Source organism: Stigmatopora argus, chromosome 19 (genome assembly GCF_051989625.1).
Source record: "Stigmatopora argus isolate UIUO_Sarg chromosome 19, RoL_Sarg_1.0, whole genome shotgun sequence".
In the NCBI taxonomy this organism is placed as follows: domain Eukaryota; kingdom Metazoa; phylum Chordata; class Actinopteri; order Syngnathiformes; family Syngnathidae; genus Stigmatopora; species Stigmatopora argus.
Genome location: NC_135405.1, coordinates 5,972,843 through 5,999,904, shown reverse-complemented (window position 1 = coordinate 5,999,904; position 27,062 = coordinate 5,972,843). Strand labels below are relative to the sequence as shown.

The 27,062-nt window shown below is 38.9% G+C and overlaps 1 protein-coding gene across 1 annotated transcript in view; it reads right to left on the bottom strand.

Moving 5' to 3' along the window:
- Nucleotides 1–27,062, bottom strand: part of ches1 (checkpoint suppressor 1) — a 62,572-nt gene that overhangs the window by 6,891 nt on the left and 28,619 nt on the right. The window contains exons 2-4 of the mRNA XM_077587108.1: nucleotides 26,218–26,817; nucleotides 11,615–11,766; nucleotides 5,164–5,222 (exon numbers count right to left, since the gene is read on the bottom strand). Coding sequence (XP_077443234.1) covers nucleotides 5,164–5,222; nucleotides 11,615–11,766; nucleotides 26,218–26,799 — 793 coding nt within the window. The 5' untranslated portion in view covers nucleotides 26,800–26,817. The remainder of the gene's footprint in view (nucleotides 1–5,163; nucleotides 5,223–11,614; nucleotides 11,767–26,217; nucleotides 26,818–27,062) is intronic.

Genomic DNA, 27,062 nt, shown 5'->3' with positions numbered 1-27,062 from the left:
CTATACGTAAAATGCCATAATACTTCCAAATGCATATCAATAAAGAATGTTCTCAGACTTTTATTTCAGTATTAGCACTGAACATTTTTTATCTTGCACTAAAACACCATAGCTACCTCAATCACGTGGTGTTGCTAACCACTTTAGTCACCTTTTTTAACCTAATTTCACTTTTATTGTTTATGAACCTTTTTATGACTACTTATTAGTGTATGCACTTTATGGTGAAGCTTTAGCTCTCATTGTACTAGTATAATGGCAATAAAAGGCATTCAATTCAATAATCAACATTAAAGAAAGTTGATTAACAGAAATCCCATTTTTTGTAACAAATATTCAAAACTTAGCAGAGGTCTGCGCTTTCTGACAAATCCTTTTTTTCTATTCTCTTTTTGAATGTCACACAGCTCATGCTTAGTTTTACAAGGAGAAATTTCATTGAAACCCAAAACTAGGGTTTTACCAAAACACACTAATAATCCATCCAGTAAAAAATGTCCTTATATTTATTTGGTTCTGAAGCATATTTCAAAGATGACATACTGTATAATAGGTTTGAGGTATGTCACTGTTGCTCTTTCACTTTGCACTCATGCCTAAAGTAATCCTATTGAGTCCAGTTAGTGTAGCTCTGTCCCTGATGTCTTCCACTCTGCTCCACATAACCTTATAAGTCCCTACACAGTCTCTTTTTTAATCTTGATCACTCACTGATTGCTTGTGTATGTGGTCAGTGAAGTAGGTCTCCCTGGGTCTACATGAAGCCCCCGCCACTCCCCTCGCCTCCTGAAGCTCCCCACCTCAAACTCCAGCCAGGCTTAGGTCGCTATAGCAACGATTACCCTCGCACATGTCATAGAGTGGTAATCATGCATAGGTAGAGAAAGTGAAAGAACTTGAGTGAGGTTGAAATAAAAGTCTGGAGAAGAAATACAAAGCTTTTTTTTTACTAGGACTCTTTATGCTCAACAATACACTCCTGAACACCACTGTTTGTCCTTGACACAAAGACACACACTTAAAGACAGACAACATGCAAGGAGCTGAGGTCCAGGTTGCATGGAAAATGATCTGTCTGTGTAATGGTATCTGCCGCTCTTTGCTTTGTCTTTCCATTGATCTTTCTGTGTATAGTGATGACTCATATCTCCTACTAAGCATGTATGCCATCTCTGCAGCAAATAAGCATGGTTCCCCTAAGGAACCTTGGATACAAACCATGCAGGAAGACCACAAACATCCTCTTGGTGTTTGACTATCAGGCAGCAACATTTCACACCAGGTTACGGTAAGTGTTATCAGAAGGCCATAATTGTTTGAAAATCAAACTGGTAACTACCATAAAAACAAGCTTTATTCAAAGTAGCTCCATCTGCCCAGTCAGGGGGAACATTGCCCTGACGTGGTTCTGATTCAATGCCAAAATAAGTAAATAAGCTGAACAAAAAGCCCACCTAAATCGGAATTTCACTTGGCAAATGTATCAATTATTTAACTAACTGACTGATTAACTTGACTTGACCTCTGCTAAATTTGAAGAAAAATTGAAGTGGAAGATATTTCAATATAACTTCATATACATGATTTCTTCTTATTCCGTTATACGTATTATTCATTGCCGCTGTCCCAGTCAATAAGAAATAGCCATTTCAGGACTGAATGACAACATGCTTTATGCGCTGACATCTGGCCTCATGAAATCATTTGATCAGCCAAATGAACACAGGACACCTGCCAGACATCCGTAGTTTGACTGAAGGGAGCTCTAAAATAAACCAAATCTTTAAAAAGATCTAAGAGAGGACATAGTGTAGTGTTGTGCTTGATCACGACCAAGACCGTAATGACATTTGTACCGAAACCAGAAACCTATGATACCTAATCAAGATCAAGTATTTTGGAAGTAAAGACCAAGACTAAAGTTATTGATGCAAAAGGGGTCTTGAGTGTACAACAGTAGGAAGTACTTCCTATGGCTAAATGGGAACTGTGTGATATTCAAGCAAAACCAGTCTGTCTTGTTTATGAATTCTAAATGTACGGCATATATTCAATTCCTTAGTACAGTACTACAGCAACACTCACTACTTGTCTGTGAGTTTTAAAATCTCATCTCATTTTCTGAACTGATTTATCCTCATTAGGGTCACAGAGGGTGCTGGAGCCTATCCCAGTTGATTCCAGGCCAGAGGCAGAGGACACCCTGGACCAGTGGGCAGCCAATCGCAGGGCACAAGGAGACGGAGAATCATGCACACTCACACTCATACCTAGGGGCAATTTGGAGTGTCCAATCAGCCTGCCATGCATGTTTTTGGAATGTGGGTGGAAACTGGGGTACCCGGAGGAAACCCACGCAGGCATGGGGAGAAAACGCAAACTCCCATCAGGTGGATGTGACCTGGATTTGAACCCAGGACCCCAGAGCTGTGTGGCCAACACACTAACCACTCGTTCCAACGGGCCGCCCATGAGTTTTAAAATGCTTAGCCAATAAAAATGATGCCGGTCTAAGAATTTTGAGCGAAATATTAAACATCATAAAATGTTCACATCTGTGAAAAATTCAGACTCCCACATCAAGGTTTTATTGATTCTTTCTTGGACAATACCCAACTCTCTAAAAAACCTTACCTTCTTGATCAAGGTAAAAAGTTTTTCTTTCTCCAGAGAAAATGATCAACTCTCTTCCTACATAAGGTCAGCTTCTATACCTTTCAGACTCTGTTGTGCATCTTTGTCACTGTCACTGCCTGCGTTGCGTGTTTTGCAGGGAAAGTAAACCCCTAAAAGCCAACCGCCCCTTTCCTTTCTCTCATGAGCCGTACACACACGCAGACTCCTGTTAAATGAGTTCCACATGGCCCTGCAGGCAGCCGTCTCCACACAGCCGGCAGACGAGTGTAGCAGACAGGCAAAAGCACACACAAACAGGCGTGCTGCACATGCTCACTGAGCTCAGTCACACAGTCAAGGAGGTTCAAAGGTCGCTCCCGACAGACCTTGACAATCCAACTGTTTAAAAGTGGGCCCTTACACTTCAGTCTAGCTTCTGGTTCTGTTCATGTGTGTTTAAGCGCATGCAGTTCTAAGGGAAGAATGCATAGTAATGTTACCTGACTAAATGAATGGCTCAAAATGATTGTAGTTATTCTGAACAGCTCAGAACAATCAAGTTGACTGTCTAAGTGGCTGGCTGACTGACGTTTTCTGAATTACCGAGAGCAAGAAAAAGTAAAAGCAACGCTCAATCACTGCATCGGAATAAGTCTCTTGAACACGCCCACATACACGGCTCATATTAAGCTGAAGTGCTAATCAACCGAATTGGTTTATGTGGATGAATACATTTGCTGACTCAGCATCCGGTGCACTTTTATATAGTGGTTGGGAAAAAGCAACTAAAATGGTAGATTAGTTACATCTGTTGTAACAATATGAAAAATATAATCGACAAAGGAAACCACACAATTATTCAACCATCCTTCGTGACCAATGAGCATACGATTATGACAAAGACAATACAAAATCCAGCTGGCCTTATGTGAATACATGGTGAGGAAGGAGCTGTGCCAGAAGGTGAAGCACTAGATTTACTGGTTGATCTATTTTTCTATCCTCACCTATGGTCACAAGCTGTGGGTCATGACCGAAAGAAAATGATCCCAGATACAAGCGGTTGAAATGAATTTCCCCAACAGGGTGTCTCTGGTGAGAAGCTCGATCATCCGGGAAAGACTCATAGTCAAGGCACTGCCCCTCCACATTGAGAGGAGCTGGATGAGATGGTTCAGGCATGTGATCGGGATGTATTCTGGTAGCATCCATGGTGAGGTGTTACAGGCCCACATCTTGGAGAGACTATATTTCCTATCAGGCCTAAAACCACAGTAAAAGGAATGGACTAAGTGGTTGGGGAAGTCATGGCATCCTTGCTGAAGCTGCTGCCCGAACAGACGGATGGATGGATGTAAGTAAACTGGTTGTTCAGTACACTTGATAAAGTACAGCAATGTGCATCACATTGTGAGCTTGAGATGGTAATTATGGGAGGCAAGTATCTTCTTGCCCTTGCCACACTTGCTTTGTCTTTAGAATTTATGAAGTTTAGCTGTTAATTAAAGTGTTACAAGACAGGTTATATGACGTAGGTAACATGACATAACAAGCTGTTCGGAAAAGAGACACAGCCAGCAGCATATATCAATGTTTTTACAAAGTGGACAAAGATGAATATTCAATATTTCAGTTAAACTGAAGTTAAGTTGTTGTATTTTCCAACATGTATATTTTTAATCACAAAGGAGAAAATTGGGGCAGCCCTTCCAGAATGTGCTCTTGCTAATGAAATGAGATTATTAGTTAAGGTTCTATCGTCCAGTTGAGACCAGAATATTCAATTGATGTCCAGATTTATTGTGTTGGACCCAGACCTACATGGTGCCACATGCTTCTGTCTAAGTTATTACCTCTGCCTTTCCCTCAAAAATTCCAGGCTGCTTGGACATGTCACTCTTGGACACTGTGCATCTAAAGGGAGTTCAGGTTTTTAGACACTCTTTCCAACCTTGGCTCCTTGACCATTACTACTCCATTATCAGCAGCGACGGAGGGCACGGTGCAGACGCCTAATGTATCCATTTCCCTCTCCATTTAGGGCTCGGCGGGTCGGCGAGCTCCTGGAGTGCTTCCTGATTGGGATTGAATGTCCATTTAAACAGGCGAGTAGCCACCGGGGAAAGGAGAGGATGGGAGGGAAGACGGGAAAAAGGGAATAATGGGAAATACAGGGAAAAGCGGTGTGTAACAACAAAAGCGGGAGACAAGAAGAATGCCTGTTGTGTGTTGAATGAGGAAAAGCAGATGAGGGGATTGCTCCCCATCCTCTGATAACATTCTCTAACCACCCCCTCTGAATTGATGTGTCTCTACCGGTTAGTATTTTTATATTTATTTCTAACTTTCAAATATGCCGCTGTAGGAAAGCATTCCTTCACTCGCATTCAGCCAAGTGTCAGAACTCTACACTTGGTATTCTCAAGATGCGCTTTTAGAAAGACAGCTTTGGAATTTAGATGATTGCACATTTGGCACCTTCGGGTAGAAGTTGGACTGTGAAGAATGAAAAAAGCAAGAAAGGTTGATAGGCAAAAAAAGCCGTACCTTGTAGGAGGACTCCGCCATTCTTCCTGAAGAGGGGACTCCCCGCCCACAATGGAGGACTGCGTTAGTATGGAGGGGGTGGGGGGTTGGCGGGGGGAGAGAAAGAAAAGTGGTCAACCATCGGAACACGTCAAGCAGCCTAACAGGCTTTATTGTGAGCAAGATAGCAAGGCAGGAATTTGAACCCATAAGCCTGTGCTTTTGATTATAGTGATTAGATTCCCGGGTGTCCCACTGTTGCCATTATTCCCTGTGATTACCTCAGAGAATTACAGCCTCGCTGCCGAAAGTCCATGGGAGTAATTTCTCATGACAACCCCCCACCGCTACTCACGGGTCCGCACATATCCAACGAGAGAAAAAGTAATCAACGCACTCACACTTAACACATGCTTATGTCACAAAGGCATGTTTAAGATAAATATGCCTACGGAGTGACACATTTAAATGCAATTCTAGCTGAGGGCTGACACATAACACACACACTTGCACACACATACAGAGAAGGAGCGCACAAAGCCAGGGATTCAGTTAAGGTGATCATTGCACCACTAATGAGGGAGCTAATGACAGTATTTCTCACATAGATGGAGACATCTTCCCTAATACATACACATGCAAGCACACAATACTTTAGTCCTCAGGGTGAATTTGAAGTCATTCCAGAAAGGTGGAGAAAAAAAAGATAAGGATGGAGAGGGGAAATATTCCTCCAGGTAGAGCAGTCATGTCTGGATATTCTTCTTTTCTTCTTTTTTGTTTCTTCAATGAACTACAATTCCTGCATTCAAAACATTTGACAGCACGGCCCTATCTCAGCACAAACAAAACAAACTCACACGGGCCAAACAAATAACACCTGGAGATGGTGTGAACTTTGAAAAAGCATCCCACTCATCTCCACTCATGATGAGAGTTTCCTTTGTCATATGAGGTCTGTTTTATGTTGCGCTAAGCTGCTGAATGAGAGGATTTGGACGTCTGTGCTTGTGATGTGGCTCTCACCTCGCCAGATGCAGGGGAAAGATGGACCAGAGGCTGGCACGAGCACCCGCGCTCGCGCACATACACACACAGCACAAAACGCAAAAGCTGCACATTTCAGCCCTGAGCCACCTGCTGTTGCCATGGAGAGTTGCCACATTGCGTTGCCACGGCGATAACATATTTTTCCTGCGCTAACAGCCTGTCTGTTTTCCCTACCACCCCACCCCACGCCAATCTCACCCCCTTCCCTCTCTTTCTTCTCATCCACGTGCCGCCTTCTCACTTGCTCAACAAATGGCCTCGCGGTGCGACACCACCTGACTTACATGTGTTGCCATGGTGGCGTTCCCGTTGCCAAGGCAACGTGGTGTGCATTTAATGTATTGGGCGATGGGCTAAACTTGTGGTGTATGCTCATTCTAACAGACCCCGCACCCCCGTGTGTTTCCTCCAAGGAAAAGGAGGAAGGAGACTTGAGGAAGGAAGGGAGATGGAGAGAGCAAGACCCTCTACATACCCCTTGAGACATCCATCCTCCACTCCTCCTCTGTTTCCTCTCATCCAGATGCTGATGGGGTGTGAAGGAATGCACCACGGAGCTGACCTCCTACCCAGCATACTCTCACTCTCCCTCCCTTTTGCAGGCACGTGCACAAGAACACACCCATTTAGTCATGAATATATTAATACACAAAGAAATTGGTGGACTAAATTTGGTGCACACAAGCAGAATGGGAAGAGGTGACAAACACAAAACCAGGAGGAGTTGGTGGGGTGCCTTGTGCAGCGTGAATTTTCATGACCCTGAAAAGCTCAGGTGTGAGCGACATTCAAAATGGGAGAACAAAGCATTGCCAGCTCCTCATCTCAGTCAAACCCGTCCTCTTGCTTCTCTTTGCTCTCTGAATTGCATTGAGCTGCTTGAGACAGTCCTTGACCTTAACACAATGGAGCTTCTGTGAAACCATTACTATTATTATTACACTTTCTAACATAATAGTCTTGAGAATGAGAGCTCTTGAGAGGGTGATATGCTGTGGTATTGAGCAGATCCACTGAAATCCATGTGGAGCAAGGAAACGTATTTTAACTGATTCACAAGCTTAAAGTTATTAAGCAAATAAGACAGCTCCCGGACAAAAAAAAACACAACAGAAATTGTCCATGATCTGATAAATGCATTAGCTCAGAAATCCTGGAAAATACTCACTGAGAGTCCTGGCTAACAACATCAAGACACAAATTCAGTTTTCTCTTACAATTCACTCGGTGGCCATAACAATAAAAGAGATGGTATTCCCTTTATAGCATTTATAGGTATAAAAAGCTTAATAAAGAGCATTATAAATCTATATGATAAAATAGTAGTATATGAATAGAGGTTAGGGGATTTCTTGTTTGGGTTTCATCTAATGCCAGTTATTACACGGTACTTTCCAAAATAGTTTACGGTTCAACCGATATTTCCACAATTGTTGAGTCACAATGTAAAAAAAAAAATAAAGTAGATACGTTTCAGGACCCGGGAATATTTTTTTGTCCTCTTTTCTTATGGGAAGCTATACATATGCGCCACCCAGCAACCTGGTTAATTTCAAAAAAGTAGATTCCAAACATAGTGAGTGGCCAAGTCAAACTTAAAAACGTTTTTTTGGATGTTTTTAAAATGTTTAAGCATTTATGCCAAATACGGCAACTCTTTCCATAATTTGTAGTTGTTACAATTAGTGTTTTGTTCATGTTTTTTTACAATTTGGTATTATTTTTGCTCGTAGCCTACTCGATTTGGATTTTTGTTGGTCCGAAATAGTGCCGTTCCTTGCATAAATTTGGGGGGAATGATTGTTTACATATACAGACATTAGATGTATGTTTGTGTAAGTTTCCCATATTTTTCTTTTGAGTGAAAAAAAAAAATCAAACAAGTGTCTATTCCGCCAATGTTCCATTAATAATTAACAATCAATTATTTTCAATCAGTCAATTTCTATACCCATCAGCACCTACTTCATTCCCCCATTTATTCTAATTTAAAGCTGGGCAATGACTCCGTAATCAAAAAAGGAGAAAATGCTCAAAATGGGGCTACATTCGAATTTATCATTAAAAATCTTTCAAGTATGGGTAAACATATTTCAAAAGATGTTTTGGGGGGTACACTGTTCAAGATTTTTCTGATACTGAGTCAAAGAGTGCTTCTTTATTCCATGAGCCAGAAACGCAAATAAAGAGCAGCAATGGAAGTTAGCAAAAGGCTAATGTAACTGGGTCAGTGTTTGCATTAAAAGTTTTGTTTAGCTCTGAGGAGTGTGATGCTACCACTTAAAGGCAACTAGTCACTTCTGCACTTTGCCAGCTGTAATCAAATAACAAGCAAATATCAGTAGTGACAGAGGCCTGCTGCCAAGCGTCCTTTGGCATTTGCATTTGGAGAAAGAATGAAAACAAAATATGTATCAATTAACTTAAAATCAAATCAGCTTCACACTTTCGGATTGATTTGCAAAAGCATGATTATTTACACATCAATTAAATAAGCAATCTGAGGCATCTGTAGTGATTTATTGGTGGTCTATAATGGAAACTGTACCAATTTAAACCACTTACAGTGCCAGGGCGACAATAATTAAATTGGACTCATACCTAATTAATTAAAACACGCAGTCATCAATTGGTTTCCAAACTTGAAGCAACATGAGTCTCAAAACTAATAAAGTGGTTTGTCATCCAATTTGCAAATCGTAATCTGCCGAAGTACATTAATCGAATTTACTAGGTGCTGACGTCAGACGTTTTAAACTGAAAATGTGAAAAACGACAACACACGAAGACACTCTTTTTAGCTAATAAATAGATCACAGCAAAAAGTAGTAATTAAAAAGATGGATAAGTATGAATACCTTCAGATTAAATACATTTTGCTGCATAAGCCAAGAATAAATATAGCTTGTTGTCACGTCAAAATTCCCATAATTTGCAGAATTATCTCAATGCAGAACTAATAAACAAACACACCTGCAGACACACTGTTTACTCAGCAGGTACCTCATCCCAGGGGAGCAGCAGTTTCTATCTAACCCCGAAATGAACCCTTCTCGCTTACTGTCTCAGATCCTATTGTGGGTCACCATGCAAATGACTGCGACTCCAACATCTCCTTATTGCAACCTTCAGCTCTCCCTCATGTTCCCGATCTGGCCTCCAATTTGTTCCACATCCCTATACCTCATTATTCAAAATGACACTTTTACATTTTACTGTGAAACGAGTCTTCTGTTTTACACAGTCCAACAGCTCTGCAAGCCAACCTGCACAGATCTACCCGGCAACGTGGGGTAGGACAGCAGCAGGACTTTACTCCAAGGGAGGGAGAAAAAGGCAAAGTGGACAAAGGAGAAAAAGCCGACTAACAGTGCCTCTCGTATACATATCCACGGGGAAGTGAAGAAGAGCTAGGGCTGAGAAGTAGTAGCGAATAGTGGCGGAATCAAAAGGTCTTGGAAAACGCTTGAAATAAAACAGTTGGAGGTGTGTGCTACGAGAGGGTGTGGAAGGGAACATGAATGAAGACAAAGGAGAAATTAATTGAATGATAAAGTGGAAAAGGGAAAGTAAGAGGAGTGGAGTGGGAAAAAGGATGAAAAAGAGAGGACACCCTGTGTGTTTATAATGTTTGCCTCAGGGTGAGAAGAATTGTATGTTGGATCTTAAAAGAAGCAGAAGAGCGTGTTGGGTACTGTTAAAGAGGAAAAAGAGAAATGGATGAAGTAAGAGGATAAATTAAGAGATCAGGAAAATAAAGTGTTGGAAAACTAGCTGAAGGGAGAGGGAGGGAAACATGAATGTGACCTAAAGGGAAGGAGATAGTGGAGAGGCGTTAAGGAGGGTGGGGAGGGACTAGGTGTTGAATCACGAAAGTGGAAAAAAGGCAAGCACTGTTTTTACCTGTGATGTGCCCGAGGATGTAAGAAATAGGAAGATGGGGTGGGATTGTTGTTGCATGAAAGCAGCATGCAAACAGATTTAAGGAAAGATGGGGCGGGATTGCTATGCAATGCCTGAGGAAACACCAGATGAAGACAAAAAGGCACAGAAAAGAAGAAAAGTAGAGGCTAATACTTAATTAATGGTTTTTTTCTACTTGTATACCAATTGAACTTTTTTTGTTAATTGATTAGTCGACCATTTAACTAGAAAACAGAAACCGCTCAACCAGAGGTTCCAAATTCCAGTAGTGGTAGTGTCATTCTGTATTTCTGTCAGATTTTGGAGAATGTCATACATTAGCCCTCACCAAAACTTGCATTATGCATGAGGTTATATCAGGAAAATAAATGCAAAGGATAAAGGTGAAGCAATTCCATCTGCTATTTGTTCCTCCAGAAAGTAAGTCAACAACAATTTACTGTCCATTGTGTTGGCAACCCCCTACGTCCCTCAAACTGTAATCAATGCCAGGTTGGAAATTGGAAAAGAAAATAAAGTTGAATAAAAAACCTTTGGCTATGCGCAAAAAAAATCATCTAGGTTTTTTTTAAACCCTAATGCAGCCATTGTCTAATTTCCATCCACCAACGTTGCTTTAAACTGGTCAGCAATAGAACATGCTATACGCCTTAAATTTAAGATACCGAAGGGCAAAATTAACATAGCTGACCACGCAGAGAAGAACATTTCATTTTGAACTAGATTAATACAAATTTAACAGCCTAATTCGCAAACAACTTTGAAAATGTAAAAGCACTAAGACTATTTGGCTGATAATTCCTACACAGATATCTTTATAGAACCTTGTTTGAAATTATCCAGTTTCAAACAGGAAAACGATAAAAGCTTTACTATCAAATTAACAAAAAACTACTGTAGAAGGAACTACATTTTTAACTGTAGTTTGTCAGAAAACTACAGTAAAAATAATGTATGTTGAACGTCATTGCTACCCACCTTAATTATTGTCCAATCAAGGGTTCAAATTCTACTACAATACTCGAATGTGTTGATTTTTGAGCCAAAGGTCAAGTCTAATTTTAGCCACCAGTATGCTCTTAGAAATTCTTAGGGAGGAAGTTTTTCCTAACTTTCTACATAGTCAGCAGCTCTAGCGAGTCTTCATTAGCTCAGCAGTCAGCACGCTTGGCAACCAAGATGATGGTGTGGATCTTAATCCCATTGATCACAGTGTAAAATAAAAATATCATTTTTTTTCTCCCACAATATTCATTTCAGAAAATTACTAAAATCTACCATAAAATTATTTGTTTTGTAAGATTTTCCTGTTTTTTCAATTGTATAATTCTAGTATTTTACTATACATTTATGTATGTATTATTTATAGTTTTGCTGAGGTTCTTTTTTAAAAGTTATTTGACTTGATTTTTTCAAAGACAATTTTGTTAACATACAGTTTAACATGTTGAAAGTTGTCTTGATTTTTAATCACATACCACATCAATAGTTGCTATACCTGTGGTGAAATGTCTGCGACAAAGCTGGTGGAGAAGTGGAAGGAGGGGGGAGGCCTGTTGAGTAGGGATGGTAAGGTGTTTTCTTGAGAGCCTGGATCAAGTTGTGCCTGTACTCAGGGTCTATTGACCATAGAGATCCCTTTCCTATGCTCTGTAAAAAAAAAGAGAGAGATATGTCAGTGAAAGCAATACTGAGACACAGATTAAACACAGAACACCAGCTGGCCTGAGCCATCTCCAAAGTCCCAAAATGAACTAATTCATCTCATCATGTTGACCTAACAAATGTGTACATAATAGAAGAACAAGACATTACATAACGTTCTGTTCTCGTTTATGTTAATCATTAATAGTGTTGGATCACTGACAGTTCTCCTGCATGTGTGGATTTTCTCTGGGTACTTCAGACTTCCACGCACAGAACAAGGATATGAAATTGACTAAGGAGGACAATCAAGCTTTGTCGCCAAACCCCAAAAAACTTGTGAGGTTAATTGGAAACTATAAATTCCACGGAATCATAGCGCACACAAAAGCAAACACTGCTGGAAATAAGGAAAAAGTTCAATAGAGCACTTCACATAGTGCAAATTATTTAGCGCGAAACAAAATGAACACAAAAAGGTAATAAAGAATTTATTTAGTCGTTCATTCTGAACCACTTACCCTCACAAGGGTTGCCGGGTTAATAAAGGATGAAAAGAACAAATAAAGTTAGCAAAGTTTTTATAACTGACTGCTCACTCACAGGTGCATATTTGATATTCTCTTTGGTAATATTTTACACCTTCTCCCCCAAAATATACAGTCGGTAATACTTATGCTCATATTTTTGGCTCTAAACACCAGCACAATAGATTTTATTATGATTAAATATCGACCATTGGAAGAATGATACGATGTTTGCTGCCACAATTTCAGTCAATTCAGGGCATTCAACTGATCTAATATATTATGTACACATTTAACATAATCAGCTACACATCAAGAAATTTGTCAGTTCGTCCTAAGACACCGGAGAGATGCTGCAGGGTTTTGGTTTTAAAATATTTCAAACTAAAATGTATTTATTATTGTGTAATGTGTTGTTTTGATCGTTAACCTTATGTTATGTTTCGCCACTCTCTGCCATAGCTAGTATATATTTTCTAGTGTTGTAAATATTAATTTATGTTGAATTGAGTTGAAATAATGAACTACTTTTAGTTGCAACTATTATTTGTCATCTTTCTGTGACAATTTTTGACAGTTCTAAGATTCTAATCATGAGTGACGAGTTTTGTGGATCAACTTCACTTTCACGGAAGATCATGGATAGATCTAAAAGATCTGAGAGTCAAGAGGCTCTACTAGTGGCCTGAAAAAAAGGTGTTCTTGAGAAGAACTGACAAACATTCCCCAAAGGCACACATAGCACTTTGTACAATGTCTCCCGAGAAAGGCAGTTGTGGAAGGAATTTGGAGACCAACTTGTGATGTCCGTTCTATTTTCTGCATGTTTAATAGCCAAGCTTCCCATTTCAATCATCCATACAGAGTACCTCACTCGTACAAACTTTTGCTACACCCAAAGTAATTCTATTTATCAGTCCCACCTTCCCTAATGTTTTCCTGTCTCTGTCTTTTTCTGAAGAATTTTCTGATTAAAACATTGGGAAATTCTTGAACTTTTTTCCGCTTCAGAGGCCGCAGGAGTGTGTATTTTTAGATCAAAAGAAGACCTGCTTCTGTCCTAATGAATCTGTCGCTCTCAATTTGAGTGAAACCAGCCTATAGATTATAGAGAGCAGGAATCTCAAACAGGTCACCATGAAAATATTTTGCCTGTCTGGAGCTCTCTCAGCTCCCACCACTCTTTCATCTGCCTTGTCATCCGAATGTGGCAAAATCTCAGGTTTGTATACAGCAGAGACCAAGACGAGGGGAGGGAGGTATGAATAAATATGAAATGAAAGGCGCCTTGCCTTATGTTCAGCTCACTTTGTAATGCTCTCTGATACGTTATAGATGGGGTGGAGATACTGTATGTTTTGGCAGCAGACTTCTGTTCTTTTTTCCACCCACAAAAAAGCTAATCAGAATCTATTAAGAAGAAAATGTCATGTCAAGAGCTGTGTGTAAAAAATAATTGGAAAAAAATATTCCAAAACTGGGGTGCAGTTTAAATAAAATGTACTTATTCATACTGTTCCCATCTTTATGCACACGTGTTGGTAGAACTGCAGGATACTTCCGAAACATCTGTTTTCAGATTTAACTGCCTGATTTTTATAGCTTATATGCTTCCACCAATGCTTACATGACAGTTTCCATTAAATCTTTGAAACAAATTATTGTAATTAGTCAGTTCAGATCACAACCGTATACATACACTGTACTTTACAGACTATTAATCAATTTTTTTCAATGTTTGGCTTATACTGAGGTTTGACTTGGTACAACCAAATTTGAAAAGAAAACCATTTGATCATTTTAGCACCTGGTTATCACTTTGTCTGATTGATGGAGCTGAAAGCGGGGAAAGAAAATAGTGGTCTATAGTCCAAAAATTAAGGTACTTTTAAAGACTCCCATTATCATAAATTGATGGCGTCTAAGCAGCTTAACTCTGTTAATGCTATCAATAATGAAGCCCATGTGATTAGCCTCAGACAATCTGCGATAAATTAACAATCGCGCCTTCAACCTTAGGCCACCAAAATTTTATTTCACGATAACATAAGGAGCCACCGCATTAATGCAGAACAGTTTGCAATTTCAATTAGATAATTAGATTATTTCAGTAATGAAGTGTGCAAAATATAAGAACATAAATGAGAAAAAAATCAGCAGTCAAAGCCTATGATAAAAATGTGCAATTATTTTGTCTAATTATTAGGGAAAAAAATCCACCCAGGGTCAAACTTACTGTCGCCGAACCCTGCTCTACTTTGAATGGACCTTTATCTTGGAAAACTGAGCAGCGTCAGGCCTTGTTAGAATGCACAATGATCGTTTGAATCACCTTTTTGTAAATCTCTTGCTGAAACTCTGTTTTATTAGTCTACGCATCAGTGTAGTGATACATAGGCCATATGCGCCATGCCTGTTTTGCCGAGTGTGTATGGTGAGCTCCCTGGGGAGTGTGATATTACCCAGCATGGTCTGCGCCTGAGAGTGCTTCTATTACTGCCAGCAACACCTCTCCTGGAGAGCATGATATTACACACACATACACTTACTCCCACAGAGGTGACCTCCCACTGGGCCAAATTTCCCCTATGCACCTCTAGACTGTCAGGCAAGTGTAGAGTTTATATTGAAATATGTGCGTGAGAGCCTACGATCTACTAGTCTGCCAGCCTATTAGATCAATATTCCCTAAAAAATGGCCATCTGCCTCTGCCAAATAGCCAACCAATCAAAGGGCTCAATCTCCAGAACCCTCGGTCGATAGGCCAATCAGAGGTCGCAACTCAGCGAAAGGGTGTGACACCCAGTTTATTTTGGTCACCTTGGCAACAGGCCTCATCTGGAGGCGAGAGATGGGGAGATGGAATTTCTTAAAAAGGAATTCATAAAGTTGAGAGTAAGGCATTATATATCATAATTAATAATCTTGTTCTTGAGATGTGAGATGATCTTAAGAGTTTTCTGTGAAGATCAAGTTTGATACACTAAGACATGGCTAAATTTAAAAATAGCACCTGAACAAGAGTGGCAATAAAAGAACAAGACCTTTGAAAGTGTAATTCATTCTGGCTTGCTTCGTTTTCTTTGATGGCATTTGGTCTTTCTCATCTAAAACCAGTACATTTTGGGAGAATTTGTTTATTTGTGTTTCATTTGTGTCATGGGAAATTCACATTGCTCTATGTTACTAACAACTGAAGAACATGGATTATACAACAAATAATCCGGAACTCAAAATGATAACCCCGCACTCACTGCAGAATAGTCTTAGACTTTCATTAGAAAAAGAAAACAACTTTAGTTCACACAAATGAATTATGCATATCTGTGTTACTAAAAAAGGTGAAGCAAATGAGACATTTCCAAGCAGTCCATTATAATGGGACAAAATACAAAGCCAACAGCTGTTAATGCTGTTTTAATACAAGATAAAAAAATAAACTTGCCTGGATTACCTATTGTGTGCGAGGGGGGTTGAGGGCAAAAGGCAAACAAAGTGGATTCAAGGGCGGTTAGAGACTGAGATGGTTGTATGTTGCCAACATCTGTTTCCTGTCTTATATAAGCACTGGGGGCTGGTCTTACTGAGAAATGGGAGCAGTTCAAAAGCTTTGCTGTCACAGACCTGTCCAGTAACATTGTATGAAATAACTATAAAAGTGCAATAATTAAAAGATGAATGAACAATTAACAAATTAAAAGACAATTATTTTCATCATAGATTAATTGTTAGAAGACTGTTTGATTAACTTTATGATTTAGTTTATTATACTCCAGTTGAAGTTGATCAGGTTAAGTTGATCTTTACAACTAAAATAAAATAATAATAGAAGCAAATTGCAATTTTTGTGCATTAAAATCCAAAATTAATTCCCACATCCTCTTATTTACAGCACTAAGGTAGTGACGACCACTATGCAACAAATTACCCTATTAGTAAGGTGAGTTAAAAAAATGCCAAATTACTTAGTCCCAACATTAAACAGTCATTAGACAACTTAAATTAAACAATGTGTGTGTGTGTGTCAATATATTATTTAATTCATTCGTTCATTTGCAAGGCCTTGTCAGGGTCACGAGGTGCTGGAGACCATCCCAGCTGTCTTCATGGGAAACGCGGACTAAACCCAAAACTGGTCGCCAACCAGTCGTAGGGCACATAGAAGCAGATGGTACACGGTCGATTGGTCGCCGGTCTTTTGGTCGCCCGGAAGGTAAGTGATAATTACCATTTAAATCGTAGCTCAAATTCCCTAAATACAAACTACGAATTACTATTTAGTCATACTTAATGCCCTAGTAATTATTAGGCTAAAGAAAAGCTCCAAATTTCCCGGACTTTTATTGTTTTTTGTTGGAGAACTTGTTAAGACCCTGACTGACGTAGCTTCTTAAAGGGACAACTCATGTACATACAAACTCTTATACACTCACATGTCGGCTCAGTGAAACTGCTCATGGCCATTGTTGGCTTTTATTGATGCGTAGACCGTGTTGTTTTACCTTGTTTTGTCGCCGGTCTTTTGGTCGCCCATTGTTGCGGTTGGGGGGACCAAAAGACCGGCGACCAAAAGACCGGCGACCAATCGACCGCACACGGAGGCAGATAACCATCCACACTCACAATCGCACCTCCACAGACTAGAAATTGAACCCTTGCTGCTCGCACCAAAGTCAAGCAACAGAACCACTCCATCATGGCTGCAGCAGCAAGGAGGAGGAAATACATTTTCTAAATGTTAAGCCCACTATGTTACTACAGAATGAAAGATGACATTAAAAGAAAGCACAGTCAGTATGCCAGTGCATTTTTAATTAATTAACACCAGACCTGTATTATCAGACAGATCAGAGCTTTAAGTCTCTCATTTTTGTGTGGGAAGTATTAAGAAAGTTATGAATCCATAAAACTGTTGAAGTTTCAACCTTTGGTTCCTTTCCTGAATCTTTATCCAATTTTCAAGAAGCTTTTGAAGAGCTCTTTGAAAGCTTACTAATTATAAAACAGGAAATACCTGATGTTCTTGAAGACATTTATAGAAAGCATTGGGCACAAATTTACTAAGTTGCGTAAAATTTGGCACATTATGTTGACTAAAGGAGATAAAATGTTAAAAATAAATATTTAAAAATTACTCTGACCCTAACAGTGTATAAAAATTCTAGTTGAAAGATGCCTTACCTTTTATTCTGTATGTGGCCCTCAGAAGAAAAGGCTGGGACACCCCTGACCCAAGGCTTTGACAAAACGTTTTTCAACTCTACATTTAAAATCCATCTGGGATCAATGCCAACGCCAAGATTTATGTAATAAAAAAAGCACCTCTATTCCTGTTGCCAAAAATCCACACAAGCATTTCAAATGAAGTAAACATGACATTTAGAACTTGCTCATTTGGACCTCTGTAAAAGTTTACAATCTTTATACACCACATGCAATACGCCCGTGTGCAATTTGTCACAGTGAACACACAATTTAAGTATTTGAAAACTTAGTAAATTATCCACTAAGACACGTATAAATATTTTTTATAGTGTGCCAGAACTATAATTGTTTAGAAAAAGTCATATAACCAAACGTTGACTGTTAACAGGGAAGGGCACAGCAATGCAAAAACACAATACGGTAATGTAACTGGTTATATTTCGCTTGTGTATAGAATTATGGGTAATAGTGTTAGTATCTTGCTTGACATTTATAAAATGTCTGGCATCTTGTATAACATCCTAACACCACCCATCCTTAAAGCTCCCTGCTGCAGCCTATAATATTCTACGGGTGCTCTCCGTGCTTGGCTGGCATCATTTAGTTATGTTGTCCAGTACATTTCATGAGCAAAAAGACTTATCGCGCTTAAGTATTATGACTGCCTATAATTCTTTGAACATCCGCAGTGTAAAAGCAAAAATACTGTCTGGTTTTAAGCCTGATTAACCTACTGCAATGCAGGGATCTATGGTTACTCACAGTATACATCCTGTACAGATAAACAGTGGATTATCCATATTATGTACTGTTGAACATTTTGTATTGGATACATGTCGTTACATTCTTCAACATATTGAGTATTTAAATCTACCTTGGAAGACTGCAAACAAACATGGTAGACACTGTAAAGCACAATTTGCGATCCTCTAAAAAGCAACAAAGAACCAAGGGCTTCTCATTCTTGGAAACAAATAAACAGTAAAGGTCATTGCAGTAGTTTGGTCTCAAATAGACAACATCATAATACACCTTTTTGGTATTTGACTCTCTCGCAATAACAGCATTGAATGTGTCACTTCTCGGTACCATGCACAAGAATTTTATACTTTATTGTGCCAAGCAAGATTGGAAAAGGGAGTTTCTGGCATGGTCCAGTTGCTCCAATATGAGCAAGTCTTATAGGAGATGTTGGTTGTATTACCAAAATCATCTCTGTTCAGGAAACCCATAAAACCAGCATCTTTGTTGAGCCGTTAACACTGAATTGCATTGACAGCTCGCCATTTTTCACAGTTTAGACTGGCAAATAACACCCTGGTTGGGACTGATTGATAGTGTTGATTTGTGTAAAATATGAGAAATTAGACTTGGGAGGGCCGAGCCTGATGCAAGGAATATGTAAATACAATGTAGCATAATGCCCCTGGACTCCTGATATCAGATTTCTCTAGAAATGGTTGACTTATACTCAATAAAATAATAATAACAGTAATAATTTAAAAAAATAGAACAAATCCAAAATAGCCACATGATAAAAATTGCAGTGACGTTTTTAGTGTTTATGCATCGCAGTTGTGGAGAATCAAAGATCTTGAAGATAATTAAATATGACATGAGTGTGTCATATTCAAACGCATAGGCAGACATAAAAGAACTAACTGTATGTCAACCTAATTGGGTTTAGCACAGTTTAGGACTGGGAAAGACATGTTATGGTAAGTAGTAGCATGATAGCAAAATTAATCGGAAGAAATTCTGAGAGTCTTAATTCTCGACATACAAAGTGTTAAAAGCCCCTGCAAAAATGAACCACCTTGCAATTGTTTCTATTTTTCTTTATTAATTTCTGATGAGCTCAAGACTGTGTTATTCTAAAATGGTATTCCATTACCTTTATAATTGTTATGAGATTGCCTTTTCTACAAGTTCCATTCTCCATTTCTGAAGTTGTGTAACGATCTAGCTGGTTTGCCAATAATTATGGTCCAACCTATGAAAGAATGTATGTAGCTGCTTCCTTAATAGACAACCTCTTTTTTTATTCAGTCCAATTTTAAAACAATTTTATGCAGAATGGGCACATACTGTTATATTAATTGATATAGATCGAAAGAGCAGGAAAACTTGGGTGGGGTCAGGGGGGCTTGCTTCTTGCACAAACTTGACTTTTTTCATGCAAATCTCTCACAACACTTCAATGTTTAAAGTGTTAATTAAACACAACCAATAATGATTGATTCCTGATCAGTTTCTGCCTATGAACAACTTCATTGAATACCTATTAATGCAAAATAATTGAATGTCACTGTCAGCACGAGTAATATTTCAATCAAATTGATCTGTTTGTCAAATGTTATGTATTTATTAGTAAAAAAAGGATTATATTAAATTGCAATTAATTTTACATACTGAGTGTTACTTTGACAGGTTTGAAAGAATATTATTCAAAAATCTTTCTTTTAATGAAACACATACTGAACTGAGTGTTACGTTGACAGGTTTGAAAGAATATTATTCAAAAATCTTTCTTTTAATGAAGCGTTAATTAGTTTTATTGGCTTGTGTGCTTTTGTGCAGTAGGTCTGCCACAAATCACCTCATACATTCATATTAATTACTGTACTGAAGAAAAAGCTTGATTTGCTAAATAACAATAATGATCAGTCTGATTTCATTAAGTACTACAGAATTTGTTGACTATTTAATGTTAAGTGGCTCAAAGAAGAGGATTCTGACAATATTTTAGTAAACAATGTCTCTAAACAATCTTTTATATAAAAAAAGTTGTCAAGAAGTTAGACAATCAATTGAATATGACAATGCTAGTGTGCAATTGACAGTATATCAATATCCTAAAAGTTATTATAGGGGTGATTTTACACAGTATTTCTAAGGCGCCATTGTAGTGATCATCATACTTTTTCATGTAGCTGCTAATAACACCAGAATCATGCAGATATGACATTCTAAAAATGCATGCTAAATGCACAAACGACAGTAATAAAACAACAAAAATAACTGGTGCACTGTGGGCCTTTATAAAATAAGGTTATTAGTTAGTGCACCCAAAAACAGTGCACTCTATTTACCCTAAACCTTAAGTGTTGCCTCAGGGTGTCTTCAGATTGAAAAGAGTATTTATTTCAGTTAGTGGAAGAGCCCAAGGAGAGAATAACATGGATGATTTAGCCCACCATAACAAGCTAACACATTTATTACATCCACAAAGCAGCTTATGGTTTAGAATCTGGATGCAGTGTAAAGAATGTACCAATGAGAATATCATTTTGGTGAAGACCTGGTGAAGCAAAAAATTACTTAATATTGTCCACATATGTGTTCTCGGAGCTCATACCTACTTCCATTTTAATTTATGTCTATCTTAGACCTGATATTAATACTACTACTACTAAAATATGATATTCCTACAACATTTCTTATCTTAAAATGTACAAACCGACTTGACAGTACGACAAACGTAGGAATCCGCTGCATACGGAGAGATTAAAATCTGAATAATACAAATGTTACTTGAAATGTCCCTCATCTTGTTTTGTGTATGCCCTTTTACAAACATTTCCCAAGATCTATTTTTAAATTGTTAAACAATACAATTTAGGATAAGTGTTAAGAAAAGCGGGGCCTCACAGTTCTAGGGTCAGGAGTTCGGTTTCAAGTGGGTCCTTACTGTGTGGAGTGTGCCTCAGCTGATATAGGCTTCAGCACCCCCCATGACCCTTGTGAGGATAAGCGATTCAGAAAATGAATGAATGAATGTTAAGTCAAGCCATATAGCTGCTACACCAGATTCTCTCACGTCAAACAAAGCCTTATGAGGTAGCTCATTTTAGAATTGAAACATCATGCATGGATCCATGTGCAATTAGGCTGATGGAATTAATTTCTCATTAAGAATTCAGTTGATTGCGTAGAATAGATTTTTGATTAAGCACATCTGGAAAGAATTAAGGCACAATCAAGGGGACTATTTGCTCCAACTCAACTACCGTAGGTGCTCGTTCATAAAAGAAGACGTTAGCTGGCTTCAGCAATGACAACTGCTATACTTCACGGCCACTAAAATGATAGCTCAAAAATGTTGTGCATGAATTAAGAAAATACTCAAATATGAAAAAACAATACAACACAAAGTATAAATAACGTACGAGACATGTTAAAGAAAGTTTCTCCAAATACAGTATTTAAGTATTCAAATTCGGAATTTCTTAAGCCTTGGATGCTAGAGAAAAATAATGTTTCAACACAAAAAAAATTAAACTACTTATAAAAATGGTTTCTAATGATATAGCGAGGAAGGGCACAAGATCGAAGACACTCGTATTTGATCTGGTATAAGCTAAGGATGAACAATACTGGAAAATAAACTGAATATTATGACTTTTGGAGTTTGTGATATATATATATATATATCATATGATATATATATATCACAATATAAAAAATTGAATACTTTTTTTTACCGGATTACTTGAATACCTCTGTTTGTGCAGACTTTGGTTGGCTCACCATGACAACGTTGTATTTAGCTATTAAAACATTTCAAATATACGTAAAAACCTAAAAGAAAAAAAACACATTTTAAGGTGACTAAGCTTTCTGAACAACTTTTAATTTAGTAGTGCAAATTTTATCCAAATGTGCAAAAAAAAGCATAAAAGGCTATGAGTTTTGACACTTTTTTTAACATAAAAAACCCACAGACCAAATAGGTTATTTTAAAAAGGTACAATATAAATGTTAAATTGGGTAAATGATTCCTCCCTTCAAAGTGCAACAAGTGCTTTGTGCTTTTATTTCTAAAACAAGATTTTACCTGGGCATTTTAACAAACTACAATTCACTCAGATGGGAAAGGGCCAGCTGAGAGATTTTAATGGTCCAAGGTAGCGAATCAGGCTCCGTCTGAGTCTTAGACGGACAAAGAAAAAAGACAGACAAAAGATGCAGAAACTACTGTAAAACAAAAAAAAAATGGGTCTCTATTGTCTCAGCTCTATTTTCTTTTTTCATGCGTTTCATTGTTCATGTCGTGTATGTCACACAATGGCTGCACTCACAAGCCTGTGTCATTTTATGTATTTAAACTAGTGCTGTCAGTTAAGCGCGTTAATAGCAGCGTTAACGCAAACCCTTTTTGACACTGTTATGTCATATTTTAATAGGCGGTATATTATGGCACTTTACATTCTTTGCAATTTTCAAGATAACACGTGCACTCTCATGTGTCCTCAGAGCTGAGACAGAGCAAGTCAGGGTGAACTCTTGGTTGTCGCAGAAACTTAATTTGGATGCTTATGGCCAAAACAGGGCACATTTGAGCATTTTTGGATGAAAATACTGCCATGAACCTCCTGGTGCTTTGGACAGCTTGCGTGACTGCTCAAAACACACCGTATGTGGGCGCAACCACACGGAGGATTGGTGAAAATCCCCTTTCTGATGTGAAACGTAACGTTGCCTTTAGCTCAAAACTTAGAACTCAGACAGATTGTGGTATTCATTATCAGTTATCTAGTTGGAATCCACTGATAAACTGTGCAACCAGTCTTCTTATGAAATGCATGTGCGTTGAGAGACAGGCATTTTAGAGATTAAATAATATATTGGTCCAACCTTTAGAGCACAAACATGAAAAACATGGGACATCTGACTGCAATCAAATGATTATACTTGTATGACACCAGACTCTTGAAAAGGAATGAAATCTTGCAGCAACTGTGGCCTTTTGTGGAATAGTTTGGAGACCCATCCATTAAAGCAGGGGTCAGGAACCTTTTTGATGGAAAGAGCCATAAACAATTCATATTTTTCAAATGTTAATCCTTGAGAGCCATGCTCCGAATTTAAAAGTCAACATACATGAAAATGTGTGCCTTTTTTAGTCACTTCACCACTTTTAAAGTACAAAAAGTCTCTGAATTATTTTGACAACATTGTTACATTGTTGCTTATCAATGAGAAAATCCATGCAAAAGAGTGTAATGAAAAAAAATGATTATAAGGCGCTAGGGTAGTGTCAATGCCATAATACCAACGTAACGCTCCCATTCCTGCGCTTTCTCACCAGCAGTTTCCATAGTTTACCTCACAGGTTAGTGGAGAGCCATATGCACCCATCAAAAGAGCCATATGTGGCTCCCGAGCCATAAGTTCCCTACCCCTGCATTAAAGCTTTGACTGAAAATGAATCCAAACTAATTTGAATTAAAACAATACACATTACATTTGAGGGCTCCATTCTTTATAACCTTACAATACTTATCCAGGAATCTGTTGACAACATTTGTCTTAGGGCATATTATTGAGAAAGAGAGGAATCCTGTTTATAAACAAAGCCATGGTAACCTTGGCCCTTCCTTCTAGTTCTCACACAAGCTTGCCGTTAAACACACAATGCTGACACACGCACACACAAAGTCACGCACCAAAACGAGCACGTGGAGCAGCAGGCTTATTCTAAACTATAGTCCCCATCTTGTCATCTGCCTGGATATGACCCAGAAATACAGTCACCGGAACAAATAGGCCACTGCCATATTAATCTGCACCTCCACAAATTGATGGAAATATCAGTTAGTGTGTTCACACATTAAGCTCCCTTCCAGCTGCTTTTAAAAAAAACTTTCTCTCAGTAACAAGCAGTCATAGTGACATAATGTAGCATTAAAGAAAAGTTGAACCCCTGCTTCTCAAAAGGCATAAACAGGTAATTGTAAATGAATAGAGGGGGAAAAAGTGGTCTATTCTCAGTGAAAAGCTTTGAGTGGCACAGTCAGACAGAAATTACAGAGATTCTGTAATTGCAGCTTCAAATAAAGCACAGTACTTGGCAGGTAGAGTAGGAGTCTGCAGAGATGTGCCCTCATTTCTACGCAGACAGCGCTCTGGCACGTGCAGGAGTCCTTTTATGCATGCATGCGTGCTCCTGAGTTTGCATTTTGCCTCGGCGCTATTTATTTGTGTCTGACATGCTATGTGTGTTTCATTTATAAACGCGTGTGGGTGTGCGTTTAAGTGAGAAAAAAAGGGAATAGATTTGAAGGGTTAATTAGTGTGCGCTCTTGAACAGTGTGCAGTGACAGGAAGGGAAGGCAGGTTGTCCTTGCCAAAATCTCTACACATGGTACGCTGCATGCACATTTGTCTGTAGCACACAGGCACACACAAAATAGATCTAACTGTAGATGAGGACATTCATTCAGCACCTCTGTGCCCAATTGTAGCCTACACACATATATATTGTCATATTTTCACACGCATGCCTGAGTTGCTGAACCCAAATTAGTTTCCCGTTGCTACAGCAAAAGTACACTTTTACGTCAACTGCAACCTTGTTACCATGGATATATGTATATACAAGAGAAACTGTATGCCCTTGTAGTCAAGGGCCAGATGACAGCATAGCGTGAGGGAGTGTGCGTGAAGACAGACATGTCCACATGAACATTGTATTCTTCATCCTTCCTTCATTCAATTTGTTCTTTAATATACACACGCACACACAGCTTACTCAAAATAGGACACTTGGTTCATTCAGTGGTCAAGGAAAGAGGCTACTGTATTATCTCGAACAGATAAACATGTAAAACAAGCATTGATCTACGCTGTTTGTCCCCCACCTCATATACCCTCAGGTCTGATGAAATCTTAAGACTGCCAGCGTTTGTGTTATTAAATCCTCCAGTATTAATTTTGCACTAATTGAGTAAGGGATTCATTCCCTGTTTACCCTGAGTCTTTAATGGATTAAATTCCGGATGGGAAAGCCTGTATAAAAGACTATATCGAGACTTAAATCAAAAGCGAAACGCCGTTCCCACTGGGGAAATGTTAGAGTGAACGAGAACTAAGAAAGCGAGATAGAGATCATCAACTATTGATAGGGTCGGATCTGGTACAGCTGTAGACAAAATAGAGAATATGTTGAATTTCAAGTTGCATATCCCAGCCAACTACTGATAACTGTCTCTCTGTGATATAAGTTACTATCACAAGTGGTGGAGTGAATAATGGGTGGAATTAGATCTTAAACAATACATTCCTGAATAATTAAAACTCAAGCATTCTGAATATAGTTGTCAGACCAGTTTATGAATAATTTCACACCGGGTGGACATCGAGAGTGGATCTTCCTCTGAACAAGTCCAACAATTTGGAATTTTCATTTCAACATTTACAGGAACACTCACCTTCAAATTTAATCAAAAACTTACATTTTGAGCGACTGTCATTTGTAACATCAAGCAATAAACTAGCATGATTTCAGCAGGCTTCACTCTAGCAAATGTCTAAGGACTTTCCAAGCAGATTTTGTTCTTTTAGTTTTTGATGACACTCATTCCTAAAGGACGAACACATTCTCTGGGTGAAAAGTGAAACTCATTTATGAATAACGTATAATGTAAAACTTGATGTCAGTTCTGCATTTGGCGATCAAGCGACAGGTGTTCATGTTCTTCACTTAGGTTTCATGTAAATTATCATATCCTAAAAGGGCTGTGTATGGATTTATATGATTACATGAATACAATAGATAGCAAAATGACTTGTGACGTAATGTTTATGTATATTTTGACGTAACACTGTCATGGAACATGGGGCAGGCAATTGGGAAATATGTTATAATTCCAACTCCATTGACCCTATTCTTTATTCAACTAAAACATGAAAAAATGCATAGAAAAAAAATGCCATAATTACCTGACTGCGGTCCTTATCCACCTTCTTGAAGCACTTGTTTAGTGACAGATTGTGGCGCACTGAGTTCTTCCATCCTGTAGGGGCGCTTGCAAAATAGGGGAAATGCTCAAGGATCCAACCATAGATATCTTTTACTGGGAGTCTCTTGTTTGGCGCATCCTCAATAGCCATAAATATCAAGCAGCTGAAAGAGTATGGTGGTTTTCTGTTGGCCCCGGCCGCCAATTCATACGCCGAGTGTGCATCGCCGAGTAAAGGGTCATCTGGGCATGGCGACGTGGAAGAAGGCGAGCGGGGGTGCTGACCATCAGGGTCCAGGAGAGGGGAAACGCTACGCAACCCTGAATGGCTGAAGCTGTTGAGTAGGTCAGTGCTCTCATGGAGCCAGGAAAGACTGGTGAGTTCCTCGTCTTCAGCTTTGGAGAAGGAGGCCGACAAAGAAAGGGAGAGATCTGCCGCCTCTGCTTCAGATGCCGCTGTTGCAGCATCTCCTTGTCTGTAGGGTGGGCTCATGCCCTGTGAAGCACTGGCTCCACTACTTGGGCTCTGGGCCTTCTTACTGGGAGGCATGGTGGGTCCCATCCAGCCCAGGGCTCACTCCTGCAATGGGTAAAACATAAAGGAATTAGTGATGGGAGAACCAGACAAGAGGGAAAATTATAGTCTTGAGGAAGAGGCACATGGAAGAAAAAAAGACAACTAAAGAAAAGGGACAAAGAATCAAGGTCATCTTGTGTTAGTCATATGTCCTCCTCATTTTCTTAAAGGCCAAAGGGTAGAAACAAACCACACTCTTTTGACCACATTTCCAATTAGACTGCCAAAGACGTCAGGAAGAAAGTGTA